We start from the raw sequence: 19,675 nt of genomic DNA on the forward strand, positions 1-19,675 counted from the left end.
CACCTCTTGCGTTTCTTTTTGCAGGGTGGGTTGGGTGGCAACGTTTTTTCTTTTCCCTTCTCCAGGTACCAAGAGCCTACCCGAGAGAGGTGAGCTCTTACCTGGTTTGTGCCGCCTCTCCTTTCCCAGGCTTACTTATACCCCCCAGCCTTTTGTTCCGTCCTGGGGGCGGCCGGGTTACCCCCTGACCTCCTGTTATATTTCGCACCTACCCAGGTGCTGCTTCCTGCCCTTCCTGGGCCTTTGTTTCTTGTGGCGCCATTCAGACACCCCTCCCTACGCTTTCGCGCCATTTTCCCCCCACCCCGCGCCTAAACTCCCAGACCCTCTATCGTTCTGCATTTCATGCGGCCCGGGGCCTGGGTCATAGGCTGAGTAGTGTGGGTTCACCTTGCTGCTCTTACCAGATCCCTACCTAATAATAAGTTACAGACAACTTTGTGTGTATGGAAAATTTGTAGGCCATAGGCATTTTATTTTTCTTACAGAAAATCCATTATAACAAAACATTACATATACATATGCTTTTGGGCACATTGTGTCCAGTTCCGAAGCCGCTCAAGGCTCCTTCTGAGTCTTTGTTACCCCTGAGCCTTCGTTCCTGGGCACATGCCGCCACACCTGAGTGGGTGTCCTTTACACCCACTCAGGTCCCCCCCAAAAGCCCCCTACCCACAGCCTCTTGCTTGGAGTGCCCTAAAAATGTTGTCGGAAAAAAACCCCATCCCAACCTTTGATAGGTGCACTCCATCTTGGTGGAACATGTCCGGGTTGCTCCGGTGTAAACCATGTCTTATGAAATGTAGACCTGTACTCTTGCAGTACTTCTCTACTGATTTGTTTAGCTTTTTCCTCGCTGTCTCGATCGCATGTCTCTTTTGTGCCCCATGCCAGATCCTTCTAGGTATTATTTCTGACATAAAAATCCCTGTCTTCCACCAGCTGCGAGCCAAGCTATGCAGTGACTCGCAGATCTCTCTTTGCAATTTGCCCCTGCTCGTGCTCACCAGATCGTTCCCCCCTAAATGTATAACCAGGTACTCAGGGGGGTTCCCTGTAACCTATTAAGTCCGATAGCCTGTCGTGGATGTCCGCCCAGTGCATCCCCGGGAGGCCCCACCATGACGTGATTGTGTTCCTGAAATGTAATCCTTGATTCACCTCTTCCAGCCACCTGCCTGCCCGGGTCACAAAAGAGTGCCCCACTATCCAGGCTGATTTGTAGGGTCCGACCTCTGTGGAAACGGGGGAGATAAATATATCAGTTCCTCCCTTATGTATCTCTTAAAACATTGCGATTTCCATCCCCCAATTCGTTTCACCCCCTCTGTCCCCAGGCCCCCCGCCCACGCAGAGGTTGCTGCCCCTATCCGGAAGGAGTGTGTCCCAAACTCGGCTGGATCCCATCCCGCCTTTGCCACTGCCTGCTTCAATAGCGCTTGAAACTGATACCTGCTGAGCGCGCGGCCGTCCCTATGTATCAATAGCTGCCCGTCAGTTTCTGGTCGCAGCTCTAAAAATTCCCTGGTGATGCATCTGGGACAGTGCTCCTTCTCTCTGATGCAATTGAGATCTATCGCTCTCCCCTTCCCTGTTTGGTCTGGCTTAGATTTCCTTAGCATTATTGACATACCTTTGTCGCCCATACTGATATCTTTCCTTGCCAGGCCGTCTCCTGCCATCGTATTCCTGGCCACCAGTTCCCCTATTCTGAAAGCCCCGTAGTACGCTAGCGCGAATGCTGCCCTGAACAGCGCAGTTTCGTATGTGCTGCTGCATATATTAGGTAGCACTTTCAGTAAAATTATCAACTTCCCAAAATTGACCGGCCTTCTGCTATCTGGCTTCTTCCCCTCTAGCTTAGCCCATCCCCTCATCACATATTTTATCTTATCGTTGTCAGTCGGGTCCGGTATGCCCGCCACTTTTGCGGTATATGCCACCGCCGCCAGATGTGCTGCTGCCCAGCTTTTCTTTTTACCATTGGCAAATGCCCCTTCCAGGAATTCACAGGAATTCTTTCCGTTGATATTTCATCCACCACTTTTACACCTGTTTCCAACAACACATCTTTTACCATCTTTGCGTACCGCTTACCCAATTTGTATGTCAGGGCATTCCTGGTCAGCTTGTCGATGACCCTTTCTTTTTTCCACTCTTTTTCCACCACTATTGAGTCGACCTTGAGGCCAACCGTGCTTTCCTTTCTAGTGCCTTCAACGGGACCCATGCCTTTCGTGGCGTGGGCGTCTTTTCCTTGTCGGCGTCCGGTCTCTGCTCTCTGAATCTCTCCCACTGAAAACGAGAGATTGCATCAGCCACCACATTTTCCTCTCCTGCGATATGCCTCGCCCTTATGCATGTATTTAACATCAGGCTTTCCAATGTGATTGCCCTCATCAATTCCAACACTACACTACATGATGCACTTCCCTTGTTTAACACATGCACTACCGCCATGTTGTCCGACCATACCGCCAACTCCTTATTGCTTAGCTCCTTCCCCCATGTACATAACGCGACCCATATCTGGAAGAGCTCTAGTAGCGTTATGTTCTTTGTCCATTCCGCCACCTGCCATGATTCCGGCCACTCATCTGCACACCATTTTCTCCCCAGTATTGCTCCAAAACCAAAACCACCGGCTGCGTCAGTGAATAACACTCTTCTACCTTCCTCATTCACTGGAGAGCGCCATATCACTGTACCCCTGAAGTTCACCAAAAATTCAGCCCAGACTTCTAAGTCTTTCTTGATTCCTCTTCCTAGCCTGACCCTGTGGTGCCCTTTGGTAGGACCTCTTGTCTTCAGCTCGATCCTTCTCTGGAACACTTTTCCCTGCGGTATGACTCTCCCTGCGAAGTTCAGTTTCCCTGCCAGTGCTTATAACTCCTTCACGGTTGCCTCGTTTCTTCCTGGTAGCTCCTGTATTGTTTTGATTAGCTCCGTCACTTTGTCCTCTGGGATCCGGCACCTCCCCTTGTTTGAGTCGATCTCTATACCTAGAAACTGGATCACCTGTGTTGGCCCCGTCGTTTTCTCATCTGCCAGAGGAATGCCTCACTCACTCGTTATTTCTACAAATTTGTCCAGTGTTGCCTTGCACATGTCTGCCCCTTTGGGGCCGACTAATAAAAAATCATCTAGGTAATGCACCATCATGGACTCCCTCATCTCTTGTGCCACTGCCCATTGTGAGAATGAACTCACCCTCTCGAAATATGCGCACGAGATGGCACAACCCATTGGGAGGCACTTGTTTATGAAGTATTCCCCCTCCCAGTGCATACATAGCCATTTTTGTGATCCACAGGCGAAATGCCGATTTAATGTCTGCTTTCGCCATCCATGCCCCTTCCCCTGCTTTTCTGACCAATTCCACTGCGTCTTCGAAATCTGAATACGTTACTGTTGCTTCGCTCTGCGCGATGCCGTCGTTCACTGAGGCCCCCGGGGGGTAGGATAGGTGGTGTATCAACCTGTACTCCCCTTCCTCTTTCTTTGGCACCAGCCCTAGTGGAGAGCACAATAATTCTACAAAGGGTAGGGCCAAGAATGGGCCCTCCACCCTCCCTAGTTCCACTTCCTTCATGATCTTCTTGGTCACAATCTCTATGTTTTCCCTTGCTGATTTCAGATTCCTGGGAATGTCTTGCGCTCCTTGGCCGGTGAACGGGATGTTGAACCCCTCACTAAAACCTCGCCTAATCTGCTCTGCCGCTTCTTGGTCGGGGTAATCTCGGAGCCACTTTTCCATTCTCTCGATCTTTACCGGCGTGGCCCCTTTCCTGCTCCAGTTCTTATTTCCGTGTCTCGTCTCTTCTGCCGCTCGGAGCTGCAGCCCTTGTGCACTTGGAACTGCTGTGGTCTCCCTTGCATTTCTCGCATTTGTGGCTGAATTTGCACTTCCAACCCCAGCTGCATGGTACCCCTTTTTCAAAGCTCCTGCATTGCCCTGGTTCTGTCCGAGCCGTACCCGGGCTCCCACTGCCCCCCCCCCTTGTGTTGTTGGGGGCAGGCTGCTCTGCCATCCTCTCTGTGGCCCGAAATTTCCGCTCCGAAAACTCTGTTCCCTGTATCTGTCGTAACTGGAGTCGTATCTTCGGTTACTAGATCTGTAATCTGTCTTGTAATCGCTCTGCCAGTACTGCCTTCTCTGCTGACCACCTGTATTCCGCTCCTTGGAATCCCATTTTTCTTTCAGCACGTTAAAGATGTAAAGGTTGAAATCTTCTTCGTCCCAGCCCATGTCCGGGAAGCAGTCCATCTCCTTTCGGAACTCATGGTCGTACTCTGGCCATGCGTCCCCCCCCAAACGCTGGGTGGACCTTCAGCACCCTCTGTTGATAAGCAACTAACGCTACCCCATCCTCCGGGAATTTCTGTAATATGATTGTCGACATTATGGTAAAGGCCGACATCTAATTATCGAAGTTCCTAACTACTGGCCCCTTTCTGAGTAAACTCTTTTCATCCTCTTTCATGTCTTCGACTGCCACATTCATCCCCCTTTTTTGACAATCTAATAATGTAAATATATCGATCAACTCCTTTCTCCAAATTTTTTCCTTTACTTTGACATTTATGTACCAAGCCATCGCTTTCATTGACTTGCCCTGTGCATCTTTACCCATGGTTGGCCTGCCATACTTCGTCATGAGCGGTGCCCCGTTCTCTACCGTTACCGCCGTTGTTGTTGCCCCTATGTCTGGGCCTGCCGTCGTGCTTTGCAGCGTCGCTATAATTGGCGCTCCTTGTGGCACTGGGACTACTGGTGTCCCTTGCGGTGTCGGGACCGGAACTTCCTTGGGCTCAACTGGTGCCCCCTGTGGGGTAGGGACCGGGGCCTCTTTGGGTTCTATCCCTGCCCCCCCTACCCCACTCCGCTTTTCCTTGCTCACCACTCCTTTCCACTTTACCCAAGCTTTTAGATGATCCCTTTCTTCATCCTCACTGCTGGTTTCCTCTGACGAATTAACCAACCATTCTTCCTTGCTCTTCTTCCCCCGTCTGCCTTTCCTGTCGTTGGTTCTGGGCGACTTACCCGAAGCCGTGACGCATTTTTTTAACATCTTTACTATTTTATTCCCAACATTATTATTCACAGTACCTTTCTTTTTATCTTTTCTCTTTTTCTTGACCATCGTCTCCGTCTCCTCCTCCGTTCTTCCTGTCTCCGTTCTCTCCCTCTTCTGTCCTTGTGGCACCTCTTCCTCGCCCTCACTGCTGCTGTGTTCGATGAACAGTAGGGGTGATGCTGCCTTCGCCCTTTCTTCTTTCTGCATTACTTCCAGCACCCATTGGGCTCCATACTCCTCTGCTTTTCCTGCCCAATCTGAGAATTCCCGGGCCCTCTTCGCTCTCCCATCCGCCATCTTTCTCGTCTGAATCCTGCCGGTTCTGGCAACTGCAACGACTCTCCCTCTCGCTCGCTCTGGTTATGTCTCGGTTGTCGCGTTAGTCTCAAGCGACGAATGCTGTATAAAATGCGTGCACCCGCAAAAGCTCCGTTTATTGAAGGGTCCAAAGCGCATGAGCCCGCAAGAGCAAACATTTTTTCTTTTCCCTTCTCCAGGTACCAAGAGCCTACCCGAGAGAGGTGAGCTCTTACCTGGTTTGTGCCGCCTCTCCTTTCCTAGGCTTACTTATACCCCCCCGGCCTTTTGTTCCTTCCTGGGGGCGGCCGGGTTACCCCCTGACCTCCTGTTCTTATATTTCCCACCTACCCAGGTGCTGCTTCCTGCCCTTCCTGGGCCTTTGTTTCTTGTGGCGCCATTCGGACGCCCCTCCCTACGCTTTCGCGCCATTTTCCCCCCGCGCCTAAACTCCCAGACCCTCTATCGTTCCGCATTTCATGCGGCCCGGGGCCTGGGTCACTCCTGCTGCCCCCGCCATGCCACAACGCTCGCTGGCAGTGCCCACACAATCATGGCCCTACAGCTGTGATGGCAACGGGGAGGCCCGTGAGGGCTGTGGTCAGACAGGATCTTTCACCCGGCCTAAGCCGAAGTGCTGAACCAGCCCCCCTATTGAGTCCAGCCATTGGCGTGCTCGTGGTTCCAACCAGCCGGATAAAGAAGTCAAGGCTGCCGGCTGAACCATCCCTTCATCTCAGCCAGACTCAAGAGACGCCCGCAGCCTGGGCCTAGCCGGGCTACAGGGCAGGCAGGGGGTCACTGCAGGGGGCGACGAACACCCGCCGCCAGCCGGTACTTGCGACTAGTGTATGGGGCAGTCAGCAAGTGCTGGCCAGCGTTCAGGGGCCAAAGTGAATTGCTTGAGTTATTTATAAACTGCTCCGGGAGGGGCGTGGGGGTGGAATATACCATCCAGGCTCAGAAACTCATGCTCGTTAGCTAGTTTAAGTTACTCCGCTGTCCAGGGCGCTGCTGTCGCCATTATTACTGATCGACTAATTCGCTTTAAATGCACAATTTGCAACACAGGTTACCAAAAACAAACCTCAGTTACTGCTCGTGTAACTAATCGCCATTTGAGATTGAGGGCCCAGGCTTATGTCCCAGTCCGACCCTGAGAGAAAGCACTGAGCTCTCAGGCCAAGGGCAGTCTGGGAGGTGGCACTGGAGACCCTTCTGGGCGATATTCAAAGTACTGAGCTCTCAGGCCCAGGACAGTCTGGGAGGTGGCACCAGAGGCGCTTCTGGGCGGATATGGGAAGTGCTGAGCTCTCAGGCCCAGGACAGCCTGGGAGAAGGCGCTTCTGGGCGGTTATGGAAAGTGCTGAGCTCTCAGGCCCAGGACAGCCTGGGAGAAGGCGCTTCTCGGCGGTTATGGAAAGTGCTGAGCTCTCAGGCCCAGGGCAGTCTGGGAGGTGGCACCAGAGGCGCTTCTGGGCGGATATGGGAAGTGCTGAGCTCTCAGGCCCAGGACAGCCTGGGAGAAGGCGCTTCTGGGCGGTTATGGAAAGTGCTGAGCTCTCAGGCCCAGGACAGCCTGGGAGAAGGCGCTTCTGGGCGGTTATGGAAAGTGCTGAGCTCTCAGGCCCAGGACAGCCTGGGAGAAGGCGCTTCTGGGCGGTTATGGAAAGTGCTGAGCTCTCAGGCCCAGGACAGCCTGGGAGAAGGCGCTTCTGGGCGGTTATGGAAAGTGCTGAGCTCTCAGGCCCAGGACAGCCTGGGAGAAGGAGCTTCTTGGCGGATATGTAAAGTGCTGAGCTCTCAGGCCCAGGACAGTCTGGGAGGAGGTGCTTCTGGGCGGATATGGAAAGTGCTGAGCTCTCGGGCCTAGGATAGTCTGGGTGGTGGCACCGGAGGCGCTTCTCGGCGGATATGGAAAGTACTGAGCTCTCAGGCCCAGGACAGCCTGGGAGAAGGCGCTTCTGGGCGGTTATGGAAAGTGCTGAGCTCTCGGGCCTAGGATAGTCTGGGTGGTGGCACCGGAGGCGCTTCTCGGCGTATATGGAAAGTGCTGAGCTCTCAGGCCCAGGACAGTCTGGAAGGTGGCACCGGAGGTGCTTCTGGGCGGATATGGAAAGTGCCAAGCTCTCAGGCCTAGGATAGTCTGGGAGGTGGCAACGGAGGTGCTTCTCGGCGGATATGGAAAGTGCTGAGCGCTCAGCACATGGCCGCCTTAGGAGCTGAAAGTGAGAGCGCTGCCACCACGGGCGCTATATTTAAAGACTTCAGACTCACCAGCTATTTTTCTAGGAATCTGGCAGCTCCTTTCTCCTGGAGATTCTTGCACAAGTATTGCATTGCTGCAGAAACATCAACATGCTACTTTGAAAACATGTGTTATTTTAAGGGGAGCCGAGCTGGCCGTGCAGGCCCTTTTCAGGCCTCGGTTGACCCACTCCTGAATGCCTGCAAGTATTGTGCGAATGCCCAGAGCCCTGCCCTGGCTGAGGGTATGGGGGCGGGGGGGGGGCACGATGAGGGGATTATCTATCAACACTACTTCCTGAAATACCCTCCCTTCCAGCAATGGAAGCCTGCCTGCAGCCATATCGCAAGCACGCCTGAAAGACACACGACCATGTGGGGTCCCTGTGACGAATCAACTTCCGGGGAACCAGTGGTCATGGGATGAATACATGTTTCTAAAGCCAATCAGCCCCACACCTCTAGTAAACCAGAAGGGATCCGAACAGATTGGAAACGCAAGCAAATTATAAACCTTCTTGCCCAATTTTGGTAACGTGGACGGATGGCAGGCTTATCTCTGCAAGGTTGTGGAGCATTGGTTAGTTGCAACGCAGCGAAAATACAATTATTACCCAATGAGAAAAGGGACTGTCCAGTCAAGTTTAAACAGATTTACTTTATTATTATTCAACAGACAGTTCTAGCACACTACAATTACAACCCACACTGTGAAGGGATGCAGAGTATTGATAGGTTCAAGAAGGAAAAGGGGTGCACTCTGGATACTGACAGGAGGGCTGTCGGTAAAGAAATTAATCACAATAATTCAAGGATACTTGGTTTCAACACAAAGGGAGTATGGGTTCCGTAAATGTCAGGGTCCTTCAGCGAAGGACCAGGGGGACAGAACCACAATGTACCTTGTGCTTGTAGACGTTTTTAGTGCTCAACAGGGTCAAGTTGGTTTCAGGGCGTTTTGCAGCTTCTGCGACAGACGGGAGACAGCTGCAGGTATCAGGCGGCAGGCAGTTCGGCGAGCGAGGCTGGATGGACGGCTGCAGGCTGGCCTACACTGCGGCTCGGGGTCAGGAATCGTCTAAGTGCTGGTCGGCAGGTCTGAAGCATTGGTCATGGTGTCTCGGACGGCATTAGCGACTGCCGCGCAACTACAGTCAGTGGTGCAGTCGGTTGCAGCTCGAGGGGATCGAATGACTCAAAAAAATTGTCCTCTACAGACGTTGGTAGATGTTTGTCGATGCACCCCTCATAGCTTCTTCAGTGCGATTGTGTCGTCCTTTTAGGCGGACGGCCCAAAGCTGAGGAGAGTGTTGCAGGCAGCTGCTTTGTCCTTGGTTTGATTCCGAGACTCTCTGGTACTTCCCACCTAGGACGTTTGCTGCAGAGACTAGCGGCGCACGCTGTGTGCTGGCTGGCTACCGTTTCTGGTGCTGCCTGAGGGTCCTCTGGATTCAGTATCTCCCTCTGTTCCCTGGGAGATGCTTAGGGGAGGGAACTTGCTTCCCTCTTGGAGGTCCTGGCCTTCATTCACTGGCGGAAGACGCAAGGCAGACTGTACCTTCAGCCAGGGTCCAATGCTGAGTTCTTCTTTCTACTTCTTGAAAAGTCTTCAGATGATCTGCCAAAAGAGGGGTGCAACCCTCTTTTAAAGCCAAGTGGGCCACAGTGATTGGTGTCGGCTAAGCAAGCCTACCTTAATGAACCAATCCTGGGTCCCCACCAACAATCTCCTGTATGCATGAGGTCATAACCAGAGTGCTTTGCAATAGAAAAGGTGAAGGGGTGAAACATGTAATGCTAAGTCCCACCCATCTTCCTGTCTGTTGTGGATGAAAGGGTCTCTCTAGTTAATGAAGCTCTCTGAGGGTCCCGATAAAAGCAGCAAGTCTCCCATGAAGCTGCAGCGAGAACAGACTTTCTGTCTCCACCAAACCACATACTCGTACCTTCTGAATGAGGTCCCCCTCTGGGGATGACCACCGTAAACATGCAGTCCCAGACATGACCTTTCACTGTCCATTGATACTAAGGGCGGGAGCTGGCTTCTGGTTGAAACAGTGCATATCAAAGGTTGTTAAGCTGTGCAGCCAGATCCCGAGAGGGCCTGTTTCAAGTATACTCTAGTAGTATGCCATTTATGTTGATCACTGCCACCATTCTGCAGGGCCCAACAAAAGCACAGGGCAGATCCATGCAGCTTTTGATAGTTAATAAGGCTGGCCATGGTAGGAGGAAGATTTTGCCCTCCCCCTTCTGAGATAACACAGTGTACTCTTGGCTGTCCTATCCCAACGCAATATGACAGCAGGGACAGCCCCTGTAGGCGGTGTCCACCCAGAGTACACGGGTCTATGTGCATGTCGTGCAGTGAGCATAGGAAAATGTGTGCGGATAAGCCCCACATATTTTCCAGAGGTTGATCTACCATCATTCAATTTCAAATAAAATTTAAACATACAGACGAGTGCACAACAACCCTGCAGGTGGTCGAATTCTACAGTCCCACTCTGAGCCCGTTACCACTGGCTTCCCCACACTAGACACTGCCTTCTACTGGCTCCCTGGAAAGCGCTCTGCAGTAAAACCCCTCCAGGCAGTCAAATTAAAATGCGGTTAATAGATGGGCCCCCAGTCATTTCTGGTCCAGTGCAGGGCTAGCCAACAGGTCCGGGTCCACATTTCTCGGAATTATGCGGACCCTAAAAGTTACTGGATGCATGCATGCATGGTTTGCAGCATTTCAATCTCGTAATCAGGCCCAGATAGAGAAATACATACGTGCGGGGCCACGTATATCTCGCACGAGGCCCGTTCCAGAGGGGTGCCACTGGCTGGCGGCAACCTGTGATGCCCAGGCCTGCGAGGTACACTTCCAGGGGTGTGCCACTGGCTGGCGGCAACCTGTGATGCCCAGGCCTGCGAGGTACACTTCCAGACGGTGTGCCACTGGCTGGCGGCAACCTGTGATGCCCAGGCCTGCGAGGTACACTTCCAGGGGTGTGCCACTGGTTGGCGGCTACCTGTGATGCCCAGGCCTGCCAGATACAATTCCAGAGGTGTGCCACTGGCTGGCAGCAACCTGTGATGGCCAGGCCTGCGAGGTACACTTCCAGGGGTGTGCCACTGGTTGGCGGCTACCTGTGATGCCCAGGCCTGCGAGGTACACTTCCAGGGGTGTGCCACTGGCTGGCGGCAACCCTAGATGCCCAGGCCTGTGAGGTACACTTCCAGGGGTGTGCCACTGGCTGGCGGCAACCTGAGATGCCCAGGCCTGCGAGGTACACTTCCAGGTGTGTGCCACTGACTGGCGGCAACCCTTGATGCCCAGGCCTGCGAGGTACACTTCCAGGCCTGTGCCACTGGCTGGCGGCATCCTGTGATGCCCAGGCCTGCGAGGTACACTTCCAGATGTGTGCCACTGGCTAGCGGCAACCTGTGATGCCCAGGCCTGCGAGGTACACTTCCAGAGCTGTGCCACTGGCTGGCGGCATCCTTGATGCCCAGGCCTGCGAGGTACACTTCCAGAGGTGTACCACTGGCTAGCGGCAACCCGTGATGCCCAGGCCTGCGAGGTACACTTCCAGGGGTGTGCCACTTGCTGGCGGCAACTCTTGGATGCCCAGGCCTGCGAGGTACACCCAACCCTTTATGCCCAGGCCTGCGACGTACACTTCCAGGGGTGTGCCACTGGCTGGCGGCAACAGACATGACAGGACGCCTCAGAGGGAGCTTAAGCCCAGAGATTCACAACACGGTGCACACACTTCCCAGAGTACCAGGGGCACAACACTATGTACAACACATGTTTTTATGATGCTTGCGTCTACTGGGTCCATGGCCGCATTCAACTCCTCGAACCAGGGCCGCTGTGGGTAAGCTCAAAATAATAAGCCTCATATGAGAGGAAGCCAGGATCACTGGAAAATAAGCCCCATATGAGAGGAAGCCAGGATCACTGGAAAATAAGCCCCATATGAGAGAAAGCCAGGATCACTGGAAAAAAAGCGTCATATGCTAGGAAGCCAGGTTAGCTGGAAAGTAAGCCTCAGATAAGAGGAAGCCATGATCGCAGGAAAATATGCCTCAGATGGGAGGAATGGAAGGATCGCTGGAAAATAAGCCTCAGACGAGAGTAAGCCAAGAACACTGAAAAATAAGCCTCATATGCTAGGAAGCCAGGATCGCTGGAAAATAAGCCTCAGATAAGAGGAAGCCATGATCGCAGGAAAATAAGCCTCAGATGAGAGGACACCAAGATCGCTGGAAAATAAGCCTCATAACAGGAAGCCAGGATCGCTGGAACATAAGCCTCACATCGGAGGAAACCAAGATCTCTGAAAATAAGCCTCATATAAGAGGATGCCAGGATCGCTGGAACATAAGCCTCACATCGGAGGAAACCAAGATCTCTGAAAATAAGCCTCATATAAGAGGATGCCAGGATCGCTGGAAAATAAGCATCACATGGGAGGAAGCCAAGATCGCTGGAAAATAAGCCTCATAACAGGAAGCCAGGATCGCGGGAATATAAGCCTCATATGAGAGGAATGGAAGGATCGCTGGAAAATAAGCCTCAGATGAGAGTAAGCCAAGAGCACTGAAGAATAAGCCTCGTATGATAGGAAGCCAGGATAGCTGGAAAATAAGCCTCAAATGAGAGGAAGCCAGGATAGCTAGAAAATAAGCTTCACATGGGAAGAAGCCAAGATCGCAGAAAATAAGCCTCATATGAGAGGCAGCCAAGATCGCTGAAAATAAGCCTCCTATGAGAGGAAGCCAGGATCGCTGGAAAATAAGCCCCAGGTGAGAGGCAGCCAGGATCGCTGGAAAATAAGCGTCATATGAGAGGAAGCCAGGATCGCTGGAATATAAGCGTCATATGAGAGGAAGCTAGGATCACTGGAAAATAAGCCTCATATGAGAGGACGCAAAGATTGCTGGAAAATAAGCCCTAGATGAGAGGAAGCCAGGATCGCAGGAATATAAGCCCCATATGAGAGGAAGCCAGGATCACTGGAAAATAAGCCCCATATGAGAGGAAGCCAGGATCACTGGAATTAAGCCTCATATGCTAGGAAGCCAGGATCACTGGAAAATAAGCCTCATATGCTAGTAATCCAGGATCGCTGGAAAATAAGCCTCAGATGAGAGGATTCCAAGATCGCGGGAAAATAAGCCTCAGATGAGAGGATGCCAAGATCGTTGGAAAATAAGCCTCAGATAAGCGGAAGCCATGATCGCTGGAAAATAAGCCTCAGATGAGGACACCAAGATCGCTGGAAAATAAGCCTCAGATGGGAGGAAGCCGGGATCGCTGGAAAATAAGCCTCATACGAGAGGCAGCCAGGATTTCTGGAAAATAAGCCTCATATGGGAGGAAGCCAAGATCGCTGAAAATAAGCCTCCTGAGAGGAAGCCAGGATCACTGGAAATAAGCCTCATATGAAAGGAAGCCAAGATCGCTGGAAAATAAGCCTCATATGAGAGGAATGGAAGGATTGCTGGGAAATAAGCCTCAGACGAGAGTAAACCAAGAACACTGAAAAATAAGCCTCATATGCTAGGAAGCCAGGAAAGCTGGAAAATAAGCCTCAGATAAGAGGAAGCCATGATCGCTGGAAAATAAGCCTCAGATGAGAGGAAGCCAAGATCGCTGGAAAATAAGCCTCATATGCGAGAAAGCCAGGATTGCTGGAAAATAAGCCTCACATGAGAGGAAGCCAGGATAGCTAGAAAATAAGCTTCACATGGGAGGAAGCCAAGATCGCAGAAAATAACCCTCATATGAGAGGAAGCCAGGATCACTGGAAAATAAGCATCACATGGGAGGAAGCCAAGATCGCTGAAAATAAGCCTCATATAAGAGTAAGCTAGGATCGCTGGAAAATAAGCCTCATATGAGAGACGCAAAGATCGCTGGAAAATAAGCCTCATATGCTAGGAAGCCAAGATCGCTGGAAAATAAGCCCCAGATGAGAGGCACCCAGAATCGCAGGAATATAAGCATCATATGAGAGGAAGCCAGGATCGCTGGCAAATAAGCCCCAGATGATAGGGAGCCAGGATCTCTGGAAAATAAGCCCCAGATGAGAGGAAGCCAGGATCGCAGGAATATAAGCGTCATATGAGAGGAAGCAAGGATCACTGGAAAATAAGCCTCATATGAGAAGAAGCCAGGATCACTGGAATATAAACCTCATATGAGAGGAAGCCAGGATCACTGGAAAATAAGCATCATATGAGAGGAAGCCAAGATCGCTGGAAAATAAGCCTCATATGCTAGGAAGCCAGGATCGCTAGAAAATAAGCCCCAGATGATAGGCAGCCAGGATCACTGGAAAATAAGCCCCAGATGAGAGGCAGCCAGGATTACTAGAAAATAAGAGTCATATGAGAGGAAGCCAGGATCGTTGGAAAATAAGCCTCATATGAGAGGAAGCCAGGATCGCTGGAAAAGAAGCCCCAGATGAGAGGAAACCAGGATCGCTGGAATAAAAGCCTCATATGAGAGGAAGCCAGGATCGCTGGAAAATAAACCCCATATGAGAGGAAGCCATGATCACTGGAAAATAAGCCCCATATGAGAGGAAGCCAGGATCACCTGAAAATAAGCCTCATATGAGAGGAAGCCAGGATCACTGGAAAATAAGCCTCATATGCTAGGAAGCCAGGATCAATGAAAATAAGACTCACATGAGAGGAAGCCAGGATTGCTGGAATAGAAGCGTCATATGAGAGGAAGTCAGGATCAATGAAAAATAAGCCTCAGATGAGAGGACGCCAGGATAGCTGGAAAATAAGCCTTAGATTAGAGGACGCCAAGATCGCTGGAAAATAGGAAGCTGGAATCGCTGGAAAATAAGTCTCAGATGAGAGGCAGCCAGGGTTGCTGGAAAATAAGCCTCAGATGAGAGGACGCCAAGATCGCTGGAAAATAAGCCTCATATGCTAGGAAGCCAGGATTGGTGGAAAATAAGCCTCAGATGGGAGGAAGCTGGGTTCGCTGGAAAATAAGCCTCAGATGAGAGGAAGCCAGGATCACTGGAATATAAGCCTCATGAGAGGCAGCCAGGATCGCTGGAATATAAGCGTCATATGAGAGGAAGCCAGGATCACTGGAAAATAAGCCCCATATGAGAGGAAACCAGGATCACTGGAAAATAAGCCCAATATGAGAGGAAGCCAGGATCACTGGAAAATAAGCCTCATACGAGAGGCAGCCAGGATCACTCGAATATAAGCATCATATGAGAGGAAGCCAGGATCGCTGGAAAATAAGCCCCATATGAGAGGCAGCCAGGATCACTGGAAAATAAGCCCCACATGAGAGGAAGCCAGGATCACTGGAGTATCGGCGTTTTATGAGAGGAAGCCAGGATCGCTGGAATATCGGCGTCATATGATAGGAAGCCAGGATCACTGGAAAATAAGCCCCATATGAGAGGCAGCCAGGATCACTGGAAAATAAGCCCCATATGAGAGGCAGCCAGGATCGCTGGAAAATAAGCCCCATATGAGAGGCAGCCAGGATCACTGGTGCTTATGATGTGAAGTGCCTCGAGTTTCGGGGTCTTCTCAGGGTGGAGCCTTGTTTAGAGAAGCGCAGATGGGGCTGGGGTGTTTCAGTTGCTGACCCTGCCAAGTTCCAACAATACCTTAGCCTCACCAAAGCACTGATGGTTACCCTAACATTCAAGTCATTCTTTGATTGGGTCCAGCTGAGCATATAACCCTTCACCCTGACTCGTCTACTCTCCTGACAATCCCAGCCACTATCCAGATCTCTACGGGTGGCTCTCAGGGACTTAGCCACCCCTGGCTACCTTTGTGCTGTGCTGGCTACAATGCACCCACGCATTCTAGAACCCTCCTCCACATCCCACACCTCGGTCCTTCCAGCCCACAGCGCTTTGAGTCCATAGGCAGTAGGCGCTCTACACAAGCCCTATAACATACCATTATGGATTTCACCTGCGGAGTTGCACGTCTACGGCGCACATTCAATGCATTTAAAGGCACATGCTGGTCTGACCCCATGCCTACCCATGCTTCCAGCTTCCCATACTTTTCTGAAGCTCTCTGTGATGTGGCCATTCGTATTGCCCACGTGTCGCTGCCCTTTCCTTCCGTTTCCTGAACATGGGGCGGGACCAATACACAATTCAATATCCAGATGGCCAGTGAGGTCAACAGGCCATCTTCCCCTGGATCCAGGCTGGCTCTGCCTTCCCCTCCCCGAGCGGGATCCCCTGCCGCCAATCCTTTGCACCCCTACCTTTAAGCCCATCCGCATTACGCGATGCCCTGGCCGTATGCCAGCTAGTTTTGCGCTTTATAAATCCCGATCCAATGCATAAGACCATCCTCATATCTTTGCTCGCTGTATCTCCTCCCAAGGGTTAACAGTAAATGAATACAGAAAGCTCGGGTGTGAAATGAAAGGTGCAGTGGGAGAGGAACGAAGCCCTGGCCTTCAGGCGGATTTGACGGAGGAGACGCTGGTCGGCTACTAAGGCAGCCAGCAGACATCCTTTCCACAAACTAGAGGATCAATTCGGTGCAAATGCCCCTGTTTTTCAGGCAGGTAAAAAGCCCATAAGGGCAGCATGCCCGGGCGCTCCAGTGCCCTTGGGATGCCCTGCTCTACTAAGGAGGGCTGGGGGGCTATTGGATGTTCTAGCGAGGCCGGTGCCTCTGAAAGACGGGAGGGATTGCGGCTTGCGGCCCGACCACCATTTCAGAGACAGCGATCCCTTGGGAATACCCTTGATTTTCCCGAAAAAGCCAGTGGTCCTGAAAAAGGTGTGCAGCAGAAACACGCGGACAGACACAATACAGCAGAGTGCAGGGGATGCTTACTTGGGCGTCAGGCTCTTGTTTTTCTCGTAGAACAGCCGGAGATCTTGAGGCGTGCTGGCCTGGAGAAGACAGAGGAAAGCCATGTTACCACCACATAAGACATTCCATCTCGGTGCAGAAGCCCCACATAGCGTACAGAAGTGTAGAACAAGGAACTAGAGCAATCATGGACACTGCTTCAGACCCCAACCTAGGCCTCCAGCTAGTAGCTGGAGCACTCACTAATCCCAAGGTCGCCATCTTCTCACTATCACACCTGGCGGTAACTGGAATCACCCCCCACATAGCGCATAGTAGTGTAGAACAAGGAACTAGAGCAATCATGGACACTGCTTCAGAACCCAACCTAGGCCCCCAGCTGGTAGCTGGAGCACTCACTAATCCCAAGGTCACCATCTTCACACTATCACACCTGGCGGTAACTGGACCCATCCATGTTGGCGGGAAACCCAGACTGAAAGTACAGAACTAAAGGCCAATCCCTGGCCTCCTACGAGGCGGCCGGCAGACCTTGCACCCCGTGCAGCCCGCCTGATCCAAGGCCCCCAACACAACATACAGGTGACCCCAAATGTACCGCCATCTCTGTGCCGCACACCAGGATTCCCCACACCTGGGGCACGCACAGGCTACAAAGCACATGCATACCCTTTGAAATGCATGATCAACAAACGCGTTAGCAAGCCTTCCACAGAGGCAACCCACACAGGCTCTGGCCCCTTACTAGGCGCACAGTGCCTGACTCCAGACAGACTCAAAATGCATCCAAACCCACCCACAGCTGCCCCATCGGCTGTGGAATGGCACCGTGCACTAAACCCACGGTATTACTATTACCCAATAGCTACACGTGTACGCTGAGCCCGGGCCACTGCTATCGGGGGCCATTGGGCCAGAGCAGCAGCATCAAAGCTAGGCGTTCAATCAAGAGATGGGGGGTGGGAGTACTTTCACCAAAAACACTTTGTCCGGCTGTTAGTTTCAATGTTAGTAGGGGTATTTATTTATTCATGCAATGTTTGTGGATACCTGTATATTTATGTTTTTATGCAATGTTGGTCGGATACAAGTATCCGACAAATATTGCATGAATAAATAAACGGGTTGTAGCTGAGGACTGTAACTTCCTCTGGTGACCCTTTGCACGAGTCACCAGAGGAAGTTAGTTTGCTTTTCCAGCAGTTGTGACCTGTAAGAACGTCATGTTGTGTACACGTTGGTGGACGGGGGGGGGGGCAGAGCCTCATGGTGGCAATGAGCTGCTCCGCCCCCCCACCCTGTGCCATCGAGATCCAGCTATTCCTCTGGTGCCGGATCGCGAATCTGACAAGAGCCGGTCCAATGACCAGCGCTGCCTATGGGGCAACGACAGGCCAGTGTGGGCAGCTTGATTAGACAGTGCACTGTCTGCTGTAACTGGCCTGGTCTGCTTGAAAATGGGCAGCTTGATTAGACAGTGCACTGTCTGCTGTAACTGGCCTGGTCTGCTTGAAAATTCACCGTTTTCACACACAATTTTGCCAAATTGCACTCCCAGTTGCTACTTAATTTGTTGTGAAAAGTATCAAAGTCCGACTTTCATTATAGGCTCCTTTTTTAGTACATAAAACGAATTATCTCCCTGCCCGACCCCGGAATACAGTTTGTTTTGTAGAGCACTACATGGCATGGCAAGTGAGAGAACAATCACTTTCGAGACCCTCACCCTCACGCATAAATGCTTAAGCCTTTCCACCCCCTTACCTGTCAGAAACTATCATTAGAGAGTCCTCTGCGCGCCCCAAAAGAAGCCATTACGCCAACCAACACTGCATCCCACCCATCAAAACAGCCAAAGCAGGTGGGATTGGTTTTCCCCACTTAGTTCCCAAACTCTGGAACGCCCTACCCAAAGTCCTAAAAGCGGAGACCTCCCTCACTGCTTCCGCAAAGGCCTCAAAACCATTCTCTTTAACTAACACTTTCCCCTGCCTGCCCTTTCCCCTGCCCCTACTCACTGCATACTACTGTTCCTCCGTGTAACTATGTTGTGACTATTCTGCCTCACTTTGTGTAACTAAGCTTTCTCCTGTAACCAGCAACGACTTCCTCTTGTCTGTCACAGCGCCACAATGCCTCTGGGCTGATGTGCGCTCTATAAAAGGTCAATAAATAAACAGATGGCCACTCCTAGGCACTTGACGGCGGTGCCAGGTGGAAGCTTAGCTGCTGTGATTCTGGGATCGTCTGAAGGGGAATTGTGTCCATAGTTTGAAAAGTGCGGCGAGTTGGGCGCCTCGGTTGGGTGCGGCCCACCGCCGGTATCCACGGTCCAGCTGTCTAAGGAGGTCAAGGCTATAATTCGGTTCCCCAGTCTGAAAAGGTGAGTAGCACGTGTAGGGCAGCTGCTCATCGGTTAACGATCAGACCAGGCGCAGATGAGGCCGGTTCCTCCTAATGATTAAGGTAGTGCTGGCAGCTGCAGATGATGAGGCCAGCCGCTGAGGAGGGTGCATGCCGCTGATGTTAGATTCTGTGCATGTCGGCTGCTTAACATGATGGCTGCTGCGGGGGAGGATGTTGCATGCACATTATGATTGCGCTTGCTCTGAATGCTGGCTGCTCAAGAGGATGCTGCTGGCTGCTCATGAGGCTTCTGCTTGCGGATATCGGGTGCTGTGAATGCTGGCTGCTGATGATGTTTGCTGCTCAAGAGGATGCTGCTGGCTGCTCATGAGGCTTCTGCTTGCGGATATCAGGTGCTGTGAATGCTGGCTGCTGATGATGCTGGCTGCTCAAGAGGATGCTGCTGGCTGCTCATGAGGCTTCTGCTTGCGGATATCAGGTGCTGTGAATGCTGGCTGCTGATGATGATGCTGGCTGTCCAAGAGGCTGCTGCTGGCTGCTCATGAGGCTTCTGCTTGCGGATATCAGGTGCTGTGAATGCTGGCTGCTGATGATGCTGGCTGTCCAAGAGGCTGCTGCTGGCTGCTCATGAGGCTGCTGCTTGCGGATATCAGGTGCTGTGAATGCTGGCTGCTGATGATGCTGGCTGTCCAAGAGGCTGCTGCTGGCTGCTCATGAGGCTGCTGCTTGCGGATATCAGGTGCTGTGAATGCTGGCTGATGATGATGCTGGCTGTCCAAGAGGCTGCTGCTGGCTGCTCATGATATATGTATACAGTGGGTGGTCCTGTCCGCTAAAGTTGAGGGTAC

At 51.9% G+C, this 19,675-nt stretch overlaps 1 protein-coding gene across 2 annotated transcripts in view; it reads right to left on the reverse strand.

Annotated features, from left to right (window-relative positions):
* Window positions 1–19,675, reverse strand: part of ULK1 (unc-51 like autophagy activating kinase 1) — a 278,755-nt gene that overhangs the window by 99,562 nt on the left and 159,518 nt on the right. For both annotated transcript variants that reach the window (XM_069620071.1, XM_069620070.1), the window contains exon 9: window positions 16,482–16,540. In XM_069620071.1, the coding sequence (XP_069476172.1) occupies window positions 16,482–16,540 (59 nt within the window). The remainder of the gene's footprint in view (window positions 1–16,481; window positions 16,541–19,675) is intronic.

This window comes from Ambystoma mexicanum, chromosome 10, assembly GCF_040938575.1.
Source record: "Ambystoma mexicanum isolate Mex_15411 chromosome 10, UKY_AmexF1_1, whole genome shotgun sequence".
NCBI lineage: Eukaryota > Metazoa > Chordata > Amphibia > Caudata > Ambystomatidae > Ambystoma > Ambystoma mexicanum.